The sequence below is a fragment of the Lutra lutra genome, chromosome 2, assembly GCF_902655055.1.
Source record: "Lutra lutra chromosome 2, mLutLut1.2, whole genome shotgun sequence".
NCBI classification, from domain to species: domain Eukaryota; kingdom Metazoa; phylum Chordata; class Mammalia; order Carnivora; family Mustelidae; genus Lutra; species Lutra lutra.
In genome coordinates this window covers 19,935,729-19,948,010 of record NC_062279.1, presented here as the reverse complement: position 1 = coordinate 19,948,010, position 12,282 = coordinate 19,935,729, and the positions used below count along the sequence as shown (strand labels likewise).

Here is a 12,282-nt window from a genome sequence, read left to right as displayed (position 1 = left end):
CTATGAAATCAATACATTTTAAGCTCTATTTAAGACAGACTAATCTTCCATTTGCATTTAACCCTGTTTAAAGAAACTCTCCCACAACTCCTCTTTCCCCACCCCTACTTTATGTATCTCCACCTAAGACACTGAATATTTCACGTATTTAACCTTGTTTATCGTACGTCTTCTCCACTAGGAAGTATATTTTAGGAGGGAAGGGATGTTTGGTTTTTTTGCTCACTGCTATAGCTCAAGTCTAAAACAGTGTTTGGCACATAATGAATGCTGTTGATATATTTTTTGAATGAATGGATTTAGTAGTTTCCTTAGCCCCAAAGTAAATTTTCATGAAAACCCGGTCTGAATTTTAAAAAAATCTTACATAGGTCGTATTCAGTTGTGATCTTTAAAAATGAAGCTTCCTATTATTGTCAGGGACTTCCAAATTACAGTGCCTCCAAATCACCCAGGGGTTTGTTAAAACGCAGATTATCACCATCACAGATTGTGGTTCTCTGAGAGAGGCGGGGCCAGAAGTTGCAGGAGCTGCTTGGGGTCGTGGCCCAAGGTCTATAGTTTGTAAAACACTGAATGGGCACACAATATGGTCAACACGTGCTGAGTAAAAATTCAGTCCCTCTCTAAAGTCCCTCTCAATTCGTTCTCTATCCCTCCGGGCTTTAGCAATGAATGACCAACGTCCAAGGGACAAGTATCTTCTCTCCATTTTACAGGTGGGGAAACACTGCTTCATCCCTACCTCCCGCTTCCCCTCCGTTCCGAAAATTTAAGCGGTTCCCACCAGGATGTAAGGCAGAATCATTGAGATTATTTTTTCTTAAATATGCAACGCTAGAGGGAAAGTGCGCGGTGTCCCAGAGTCCAGCTCAGATTTCCCCGGCAAGTAAACGCCCCGAGGGTTTGCCTTCACCCCAGAGGCCAACAGTTGGACAGTTCGGGGTGCTTCCCCCTGCAAACGTGGAGGCCAGAGGAAAATATTCCAGCTTGGAGCGGAACAGGCGCGGGAACGGGGGCGGGGGGCGGGGCCAGAGTACCGCCTGAGGCTGCGGCTGGTTAACCCAGCGGCAGGGAGGAGGTAAGGGGCGGGGCAGCAGGGGGCGGGGTCTGGGGCGGGGTCCCGGCCAGGAGGACCGCGGGAGGCTGCCGCCCACCACCTAGGCGGCGCGAAGGAGTCCGCGCTGCCGGGTCTCGTCCCTCCCCTCGAGGGTGGGCCCTGCGGGTGGGCGCGGCCGGAGGCGAGCGCGGGAGGTAGAGCGCTCCAGCAGCCGGAGCGAGGACGCTTAGCTCCTAACCCTGCCATGGCCGAACTTCTCCGCAGCAGGGGCGACTGCTCCGGTGCTTCTCGTCCCTCTCTCTGAGCTCTCTCTCCTTTCGACCTCTGGAAAAGCTTGCGTTCTTTCTGGGGCCGTGGCAAGGGGCACGGAGCGGCGAACAAGGATGCGCTGAGGATCGCCAGCGCGCGCGTCTCGGGTGCCTCTGTGGGTCCAGCCGCGGGAGCTGAGTTGCCACGGACTGCCTCAACTTCTTTACCGCACTCCCGCCACCCGCAGCCGCAGTTGATGTGCAGGGAGAAGCTGGACATCATGATCCTAACACGTAAGCTAGACTTGTGCCTCGCCGTCGGGCCAGCCGCGGGAGCCAGCTGCGGAGGGGACTCGCCGCGGAGGAAATGTCACCCCGCCTTGTCAAGTCGGTGCCTGTCGTTCTGTGCTTTTAAACGGCTTTCCGAGGAGGCTCGGGACCGAGTCGCTCAAGTTTCTCGGAGTGGAGGAGGTGGAGTGTGGGAAAAATAGGGGTCATAGTTTGGGGAGGGAGGTTTTAATGTCGGGTAATGACCCCTGGCTGCTCACTGCTTGGGGGTCGCGGGCGGGCGCGTCGGGTGGGCTCCGGGAAGGGCTGCTGGCGGGGGGCGACCGCAGCTAATGGAGTGAAGCCTACGTTAACTTCCCTTTCGGGCTGGGGACGCCGCTCGGGGCAAGGGGTGCACTCCGGGCGGGGGCACAGCGCAGGCGGGTCGCCAGCCTGGCTGAGCCGGCTACCCTGCTATTCTTATTCTAAATCCCGGATCTTGGCCTCTGGTTCCCAGGGGCGCGGCGCGACCGCCTTTTCCACTGTCCCCTCCGGGGACGTTCAGGGCTCGGTGCTTGCAGCCCTTCACTATAAAGTCCAAAATCAGCGCGGACTCCCTGAGAGTTGATTCTCAGGGATGTTTAAGCCGCAGTGGCACTTGGAAATCGTGTTTTAAAACTGCTTGAAAGGGAATTCGGGAAGATGTTGTAATTTCAAACTGTTCAAATATTTTAAACGCTGGAAAGTAATTCCGACTTAGGAAAGTCTCTGGTGGCTGCCGGCCCCGGTAGAGCGTTGAAGCTATTTAGCAAGCCCCCTGGCTTGCAAGTGAGGGGCGCCTGCTGGGAGGGCTGCGGTGTGCCTTCACGTGCTGGGCGTTGCATCGGTTTCCTAAAATGCCGGGTGGAGATGCCCACGCCCTTGGCTCGGGGGGAGGCGCCCGCGCGGGGCGAGTTCCTGGGCCGGCGAAAGGAAGGAAGGAAGCACGCCTCCCGACCTGATTTTTTTTCGTGGCGAAGTCACGGTCTTTGGGAACCCTGCCCCACCCTGCCCCTAGCCCCCTGGCCCCCTTCTCCGACGTCACGGGCTGAGACTTTGATCATTCGGGAGGAGTTTCTCCTCGGGCAGCAGCACACTGGCCATGCCACGTGTAATTTGCAGATTATGGTTATTACTGAATCCGTTCGTTTTTCCAGCGCAAAGCCCCTGTGGCGAGGGGATTAGAGCCGACTGGGGTGAGGCTGATTTAGTAGGAACCCAGTTCCGCAGCCTGCTGCTAGCTGGGCGCATCTGGGAAGTGTCGAGACCTCTCTGCACCTCCCTCAATCTGCAGCGTGGGGGTAGTAAGTGTATTTACCACGCGTGGAGCTTGAGAGGATCAAGAGAGCTGATAGAAGCGCTTAGCACGTGTGTGATACTGATGCTCCACCAGTACCCGGTTTATTCTAATTACTGTAGCAGGAAGTTCCTGCATATAGTTATCCACACCATGGAGAAGAAAACCTTGCCGCTGGTTAGTTTTGAGTGAGCCTTTTTACACCCAACAGAGTTAGCAAACGGGTTCATTCTCGGGATTCTGAAGCTTTTTCAGCCCTTAGTGGTGAGGTGGGGCCCTACAGCCTAGGCACAGCCATCCCTTAGAGAAAGATTCACCAGGGTGCCATATATGCCACATTTGGATAGAAAAAAAAATCACAGCTCAGAACAGAATAGAATACTGAGTCTCAAATTACATTTTTCTTCTCCAAACTCTATTTGCTGAAGGGATGAGGGAAAATAATAGCCCAGCAGAACTCTGAATGTAAATCTATCAGCGGCTCCAAGAGCTTGACTATTTCAGCATCCATCTGGACTGCAGGCTGGTCCTCCGCAGAGATAATTTGCAGACCATAAGTGTGGAACTAGTGGAGGCACCCAGTGCCATCTTGGCTTGCAGACTGTAGCAGATGGCCAGAGGGGTGCCCTGGAAGTGAACAGCCCCCCTAATAGAAGAACTAAAGTCCTGGGGAATGAGTGTCAAATAGTTAGCAGATGTGTATTCATAAGTTATTTCAAGACATTTTCTGAGAAAATGTTGGCAATTGCATGTATTAACTTTTATTGTGGCATGCCAGATTTACAGCGTGGCCCAGGCCTGACTGCATATTTTTTTCATTAGCACTACTGTTCAGAGTTTAAAATGAAGCACAGCCGACTTTCTCTCCCAGCTGCTTTAGAAGTTTGCTTTTGACCAAAAAAAAAAAAAAATGTTAGTTTAATCTGAGTGACACCTTACACCAAACTGGTCAGAAGCTCAAGAACAGGGACTGACTTTGTTTCCCAGCTCAGACTCCACAGGATCAAAATGAGTAGCTTCCAACTTAAATCATTTCCTAGAGTGGAGAAGTACGGTTTCGTTGACTTACCTGTGACTTTAACTTAGCAATTTTCAGTCTTAATGAGAAACACCGTTTACTCCTTAAGAATGAAAGGGTTTGAATAGTTAAGCAATTGATTATGGCTAATAGAAGGCAGTGTTCCAAGTTTTCATACGCTGGGCCAACCAGAGGATTTTCCATAGTCTGGAGAGAAGGTGAGAGGCCAGTTGCCCTTTAACCTAAAGGCTTGTTGTTGTTGTTGTTGTTGTTGTTGTTGTTTGAATAGTTAAGCAATTGATTATGGCTAATAGAAGGCAGTGTTCCAAGTTTTCATACGCTGGGCCAACCAGAGGATTTTCCATAGTCTGGAGAGAAGGTGAGAGGCCAGTTGCCCTTTAACCTAAAGGCTTATTGTTGTTGTTGTTGTTGTTGTTGTTGTTGTTGTTATTTTGTTACTGTTCAATACTATAGTTCAAAGAGCAAAGACTAAGCAAAATGTTAGGGTGTTTTTACATTAAAAAGGGTTATTTGGTTGCTTCTGAAAAATATACCAGGTTAATAGAGAAGCATATTATGATTGAATAATTATTACTGGAAAAGGGTAGAAAAGATATGTAATGCTTAAACTCTTACTTGTAGAACTAGCCTGGAGCTTAGAGGGGATACAGGAGGCCCCATTAAGATGCCTTCCAGTCAGAGGCTTGGTGGGATTCAAAGAGGTGGTTCGAAATACAAAGTACTTGAGTTTCCCTTGGTGTCCCCCTGGAGATTTTAAGCCATGATGCTATGATAAATGAGAGTGGTATTTCTATAACTGAGGCAGATAAAATGCCATTTGAAAATATTCAGGACAAGGTGATTTGGTCCAAAAGAGTTGGGCATCCAAAGTCCAGTGGGTGATGTGAATTGTACATTTTTGAAGAGAGCCTTGTGCTGGACAGGATGGTCCAGTATTGTAAACACGAGTTTCTCATGCTTAACTCTCCTTCCTAGCAACAGGAAGACGGAAATGAGGCCATGCAAAAAAAAAAAAGGGGGGGCCGTGAAGGGGTCCAGACAATACTTGACCCACCCTAGCATTTTCCCTGTGCAGCCAGAAGACTTGCAAAAGTAAAAATAACTTCAGATGTTTCCCCTTCCTCTCTGGATATTGTCAGATCACTAAAGCCCGAATTCTTAGAGCCTTAGAACACTAGTCAAACCTGGCCCCATGGTGTAATGGGCATCAAGGCTCACGTCATGCCAAGGCTGTTCAAAAAATTATAAAGCAGACCTGGGGAAGAAAGGTGATCTTCATTCTCTGTTTGCATAGTTCATTGACTAGAATTCGGAGTTGGGACCCAGCAGAGAAAACAAGTTAATTTCTAAACGTGGTCATTTCTCTGAGTTTCACTGAGAGCTCATTTTAGCAGGACTCACCCCTAAGATACTCTGGAGTCACGGGACTACAGTGCAAAGGATTGATGTCCCTAGCATTTAGGCCCTAAAAAGTTTTCCTTGTTGCGGTGATCCAGGTGAATTAATGCCCAACCATAAAATGTTCACATCCAACACTGTGTCCCCAAAGAGCATACTCCCCAGTTCCTCTTCTGAAATTAAGAGGAAAACGCTTTTCTGGAGCACTTTTCACAATCATCCTTCTATCTGATTCTAGGCCTTTGCATATGGAGGAATTCTGAGACTTGAGGGGCCGTTCCTCTTTGAAGAAAGACGGGCTGTTAAGATTGAAATTTGCTTTTTAGGAATGGGTTACTGGTATGAGTTCCATCAGTGGTGTTTTCTTTCAACCTCAAATTAGTCAGAAATCTAATTAATGTAAAAGGGGTAAGATTCCCAGCCTAGAAAGGCTCTTCCTGTCTGCCCTTTTCCTTGTGGAATCCTGTGTTATTGTTAAGGATTATCATGATCAGTGATAAGGAGTAGGGAGCAGCCCTGCTGGGGGTTCTCTAATTAGATCTACTCCATCTTACCATTTTTTTCAGTATTCCTTCTTTGGCAGGGTGGAAAGAAAGCCTGGAATATTTAGCCTGTATATTTTTAGAGTCTCTCACAAGCAACAGTCAACCATATCTAGTATAAATGCCCCTTTTTAATTTTTATTAAAAAAAAAAAATCCACAGACTTAGAATACTAATAATAGTATAGAAGCTGAAACGGATCACGTAGTTTGCTCTTATTGTCACAATTAACCCTCAGCTCAGCAACTCTGGAAGAGCAGATATGATTATTCCCCTTTTATAAATATGGAATCCGGGACTTGGGAGTGAGCAAGTTCCATTCCTTGCTTCAAATCGCTCACTGTACATGGCGGAGCTAGGATTTCAACCAGGTGTGTGTGGCAGTAACGTGCAGCCCTGGGAGCTGTGCCTGGCTGCAGTTGGTTCGATTTAGAAGACAATACTTGGTGGCCCTGGAGAGCTTGGCAGTCATTTTGCAGTTTTCTAGGGGGATTGGGCTCCTAGGTGGGGAGCTACAACTTGAGGGTCCAAAATCGACTAATTAGAGGTTTCTAGATCCCCTCTCTGGCTTAATGCATGGACACTTGAGCCTTTGTCTTTAACATTTAGAGAAGGAGTCTCGGATTCCATTTCCTAGCTTCTGTGGACCATCCTGAAGAACGCTTTCTTCCATAGAAGTATCTGGAAATAATACTTCTAAGGGAAAATTTTCTTGCAGTTGTCAGTGAAAACGCGTGAATAGCATCTTGAGCATGACTGCCTATTAGGAAATGTCCTTGGACAGCAAAGGGTAAATAAAAACGTTTCACCTGGCTAATGCCCCCATCCTACAGTGCTCATGTGGGAGGTGATTTCTCCAAATCCTTCATCCTGGTGTTTTATTTTGCTACTGAACCGAGTTTCACAGTGGAAAGTATACTCCTTTTCCATTCATACAAACCTCTGCTTAGGGGCCTTTTCATGTCTTACCCCCTCCTGTCACAAGGAGGAAAATCAAAAACTAACTGAAGGCTGATGTCAGTGGAGCTGGGGTCCTCAGATGCCTCTGACACCTCCCATCCACATTTTGTTCTCTTCCTGCCCCACCTTCCGGTGTCCCACAGAGCGGATTGGAGGCAGCTTCCTGGAGCTTGTCAGAAAGGCGCCTTCCTTCTCCTTACAGGAGTCTCTGGAGGATGTGTGAGGGACAGAAGTTTTCCACACCCTGCGGTTGTAGCGTTTCCCAGGCTGTGAGCACTGAGGAAGCCATAGAGGAAGGGAGCCTGGAGGTGACACGGCTGTGCCACAGCCTCGCCTTGCCCTTTGTCACACCCAGGTGACAAAGTAGATAGAAGATGCTAAAATTCTGAAAATCATCTTCACCTCCCGAGTCTGGAGAAAACTATAAACGCACAGGGGACAATCTCCACACAACTCCTGTTTTCGAACTGTATCGCACGAGAAAGGGATCTTCCGTAATGCTTGTGCATTTCTGTAAGTCGTTTTGGTGGAAATTCCAGAACTTGGCAAAAGCAGCCTGGAAAAACATTGCCTCTTCCCCACTGAGGGGCAGCGGAGATGCCTGGAAGTTCAGAGACTAGTCCAAGGTCATATGTGTGTTACATGGTGCTTCAGACCCCTTCCTGCCCAAGTGTGCAAACACAATGGGGATAGCAACAAAATGAGGATCTTCATTTTTGTAGGAAAAATGTAACTATATGAAAGCAGAAGCCTTCCTCAGCTAAACAGATGTACCCGAATAACATTTTTTTTTTAATATTTTATTTATTTGACAGAGAGATCACAAGTAGGCAGAGAGGCAGGCAGAGAGAGAGAGAGAGGGAGGCAGGCTCCCTGCCAAGCAGAGAGCCGAATGCGGGGCTCGATCCCAGGATCCTGGGATCATGACCTGAGCCGAAGGCAGAGGCTTTAACCCACTGAGCCACCCAGGTGCCCCCCCCGAATCACATTTTGACCACTAGCTCATGTGTGTCTGGGGAGGGCTGGTTGTCACCAGCATTTTGAATGAAAATTCTTTAGCTCACCTAGAATACAGTAGTCCTTATTTTTTCTTACACAACAGAGAACGTCAAATCGTACAGTGTTTCCTGTTTGAGGTTCGATGTAGAGACACCCAAAGGCAGCTTATCTTCACCAGTATCTGCCATGTTTTTATTTTCATTGGTCTTCGTGTAAGGCAGTTTGATGTTTCTTTCTATTCTGGCTTTCCTTTTTCCTGTCAGAATGGACTACAACCAGTGTGGACAGTTTCTTAGAATTCCTCACTACTGCCTTTATTTCTAATTTAAGGTTTCTGTAGCATTGCAGTTCACACTGTATTTCTACTTTTCCATGCTAGGGACACTGTGGAACCTGGAGCAAAAGTTAAAGATTGGGGATGAAGGTTTCTTAGTAGAATAAGCTTTGCTAATGTGTGAATGAAAAAATTGATGTGCCTGCAAACCTTTCATCGTGGAGAAGGGGGGAGTGTTCCTTCAGGTTTATAACCCAGTATTTTGCCTTGGATCATAAATTGTAAAGGAAGTGGATTGTATAATCTGAAAACCTAAAATCTTAAAATCTTTCATTTTATGGGAAAAAATGAGACTCAGGAAAAAAAGCAAGGGTCCTTGTAAGTATGTTACTTAGATTGTTTCCTTACTTGAAATTGTTTAAATTGTTTTCCTAATCCCTGCAATTATGATCTTTAAAGAATTATTGTATTTTAAGAATTATTTGATGTCATTCTTCCTAGCAATGCTTGGTTGGAAATGCATAAATATTTGATGTAGAGTATTAGAAATGTGTTTGAATGTATGTATGTAAACTAAAGGGGTTTTGTTTTTCTTTTTATCCACCCCACGTAGAAATGAAATAGAAAAATGTGATGAGGCCCTAGCCGTTTCCTGAGTAGTGTGTTTTCATTTCAGTTTTACTTCTTTGTGCCAGTTTCTGATTAGCTGGGAGATTATTTTCTGTTCCTGGAAATAACTGGATCTGTTTAAGTCTGGAGTACCTGAGCTCAAACCCTGTCTCGCAGGGCCTCAAATGAATACAGAGCTATTTGCCTCTATGAGGGAAGAGCACATATTCTTTGATATGAAAAAAACAATATTTTGCAAACACTTGAACTAAATGATCCCCAAAGGGGATTTCAACTGATTTCATTTCCCAATGCCAAGTGTCTCTTCACATGCATAATCCCAGGTAGAGGCTTGTAGGGTGTGTCTAAGGGTTTTCTTCTTTCAGGCAAAACCCTTTATTAAGTTGTCATCACATCATTGGGCAAAATGGGTCCTTTTCCCCCTCTTTATATTTCTAGGAATGTTCTTTATTAGAAAGCAACATATCTGCCTCCGGACCTCAAGCAGGAGAGAGAGAGGGAAAAAAAAAAATACACACAAAAAGAAAACTTTCCCAAATTTGCAGTTTTTCCTTGTACTGAAAAACAGTCTGGTGATTGAAAAGTGAGAGTAATCTCTGCAGGCAGGCAAAGTATGCAGCAAGTGCTCTAGCCTGGGAGAGAAGGGTGGTTCTGGAACCTTGAGCAAATCACCTAAACTCTGAGCCAGCTTCCTCAGTGGTGAAGAGAAAGGATGAAAAGCGCCAAGAAGCATGTCAGCACCTAGCCCACTGATTCAGCAGAAGCCAGGATGCTGCTGGGGGGAGGCCCAAATAGAAGAGCTCAGTAAGCAGAAGAAAACCCAGGGTTTCCCAAGTGTATTCCTCCTATAAAGATGAATTTTAGTGTGAAGGCTGTGGACGCCCACATAAGCAAAAATATGTAGCATTTTGAGTTCCCCTGTAATATGAACATTGGCTTTGTAAGACAGAACAAGGAATTGATCTGTTAAAAACCACATTAGAAATTTTAGCAATAGACTTCAGTCCATTCACAAAACTGGGAAACTGAACTATTGAACCAGTGTTTTGAGGGAAGAGAAATGTCTCCACATGTAATTGATGATACATCTGGAAACTTAACGGTAGAAATGGAACCTATTCTAAAGGTGGTCTTAGAGAGAAGGGGAAATTGGCATAAAGGAAAAACCAGAGTCAGAACCTTGGGGAATTTATAAAGCCTATGGCAATCTCAGGTTTTACAGATGAGGAAACCGGTCCAGAGAGTATTTTTCTCAAGGCTACTTAACAAAGCAATGCATTCTTTCCTGGACCTGTTCTCCTGACCTGTTAACAGGTAATACTTGGCCCTCTTTCTGTGATGGATGATTAGAAAGCGTCGAGGCACCCAGAAGCAAAGCTGTTTTACGTGTGAGCAAATGATGTTGGCTGCTCTTTGGATCACCAGGCTAAGGAGATGCTTCTCTCTGCTCCATGGGATAACCTGCTTTCCACTTCATGCCTTCTTCCTTTGTCAGTGTTAGAGTAAATTGGACTGCTCGCCATTCGTTCACAAGCACCTGGGTATCAGCATCTCTCCTCCTGACTTCCTCTGTCTCCTTTACTGTGAATTTTGTCTCCCCCATCCAGTCTTCCCTGTGAGATCATCACCCCTCCTTCAGTAAAGGCCAAGCATAAACCATGTGCTCAAGCAGCCCCCTTCCACCTCCCACCTCTGAATTCAGTCACATCGCATTCTCCTCTGTAGGAAGTTCTTAGTTTCCTTTCCTTTTCTTTCTTTTTAAGAAAAAGCTATGGTGTGAAAATAATACATTTCAAGCTGGTTGCTCTGGTAGGTAACAAATAAGTATTTTTTAAATGGAATAGAAAGACATAAGAATGTATTACGTATTTTAAGTCTCAGTTTGGTGAAACTTATTTCAGTTGGCATGTGCTTACAAACTCGTGTTAGTATACATAAATGTGTGTGTGTGTATATACACATGTGCATACATACATTTGTGTACCAGGTTATAACGTATATTGTATTTCTTATTGTGGATCCTGGTCAGAAAAAATTAAGACCCTTTTTTTTTTTTTTAAGATTTTTTATTTATTTATTTGACAGAGATCACAAGTAGGCAGACAGGCAGAAGAGAGAGAGATAGAGAGAGAGGAGGAAGCAGGCTCTCCGCTGAGCAGAGAGCCTGATGTGGGGCTTGATCCCAGGACCCCGGGATCATGACCTGAGCTGAAGGCAGAGGCTTTAACCCACTGAGCCACCCAGGCGCCCCAGACCCTTTCACTAGAACAAAAATCATACTGTATTTATGTAATACTTATTTATTGAGCAATTGCTTTTTGTGCCGTAGGTGGTTGGGATGGATCAGAGAGTAAAGGAGACAAAAGAAAATTGCCCTTTTGGAGCTACCAAGGGGAGAGACAGAAAGTAAACATAAATAAACAAATGTTTTGGAAGGAGAAAAACTAAATCAGGAAAGGGAGTACAGAGCAGCTGAAAAGCGGCCAGCATGCTGGATCTGATCGCAGAGGGAGATTAGATGACAGACACAGCACATTAAGAAGCTAGGGTGTGTGAAGCGCAGTTAGGACTGGGGCTTCCACCTAGGAATTGGGGACTCATTGGTGCTGCCTGTATCCGGTCACTTGGACTTCCCACAAGGACCTTAGAATAGCCTTTAGCCCTTAGGAAATCAGATTTTTCCTTACTAGAGGATCATGGGACACAATGTACTTAACTGTGAATTACCTTTTCATTTGGCTTCCTGCTTCAGGACAGGAACCTGTGTCTGATTGTCCCCAAGCACATTTGGCGGCGCACTTAATAGATGTCCAATAAATAAATATTGAGGGAAAGGGGGCGTGAAGGGTGGTTGGCTTCACTTAAAGGTACGGGTATACTAGAATATACTGCTATACTAGAATATACCTAAAAGTGGGGCTGGGTCAGCTACTGTTGGGCCAAACAGCCTTAGAAACTGAATTAGTATTGACAGCTCTTCCAGAAGCTTCCTAACTGGTTTCTTTCAGAATATGCACAACAGATGTTTAGAATATTTTTAGGCACCTGAGGGTAGGAATGTTGTTCCTTGCTAGTCAAACTCTTTGCTGTGATTAGATAACATTGGAGTGTAATAAATATTAATATAGACATTCTGCTGTCTGGCTTAGCCTATAGGAATTCATTTTACATAGGTAAATCCTGGTAACTGGTCTTTGGCAGATGTGTGTGTTTAACATTTGTTTTTATTAATGGCGAAAAGAGGAGGTTCATATTCTAGTTTATAGTCTGTTTTTGAAAAAAGGAAAATAGTAGCGGATTCTCTTTTCCCTCACACAAGTATATTTATGCTTCCAGTGTGGAAAAATAGTCTTTTTGGGGTATACAAATGAATTAAGAAGCCTTTGATAGGTGTTCCTCACCCAGCATGGGTGAACAGAACAGAACAGGAAGGTGGAACAGAGAAGTTGATGGGGCGGAGAAGGGGGAATTTGGGGCCAGAGGGAGAACAGATTAAGAGCTCGAGGTGTGAGAGAGCCTGGTTCCTCCT

At 45.6% G+C, this 12,282-nt stretch overlaps 1 protein-coding gene across 4 annotated transcripts in view; it reads left to right on the top strand.

The window, feature by feature from the left end:
- Window positions 1–12,282, top strand: part of DLC1 (DLC1 Rho GTPase activating protein) — a 419,765-nt gene that overhangs the window by 371,451 nt on the left and 36,032 nt on the right. The window contains exon 1 of one of the 4 annotated variants that reach the window (XM_047715925.1): window positions 1,200–1,602. The exons of 2 other annotated variants lie outside the window; for them this stretch is intronic. In XM_047715925.1, coding sequence (XP_047571881.1) covers window positions 1,566–1,602 — 37 coding nt within the window. In that variant the 5' untranslated portion in view covers window positions 1,200–1,565. One more of the 4 variants, XM_047715935.1, reaches the window with a different exon arrangement.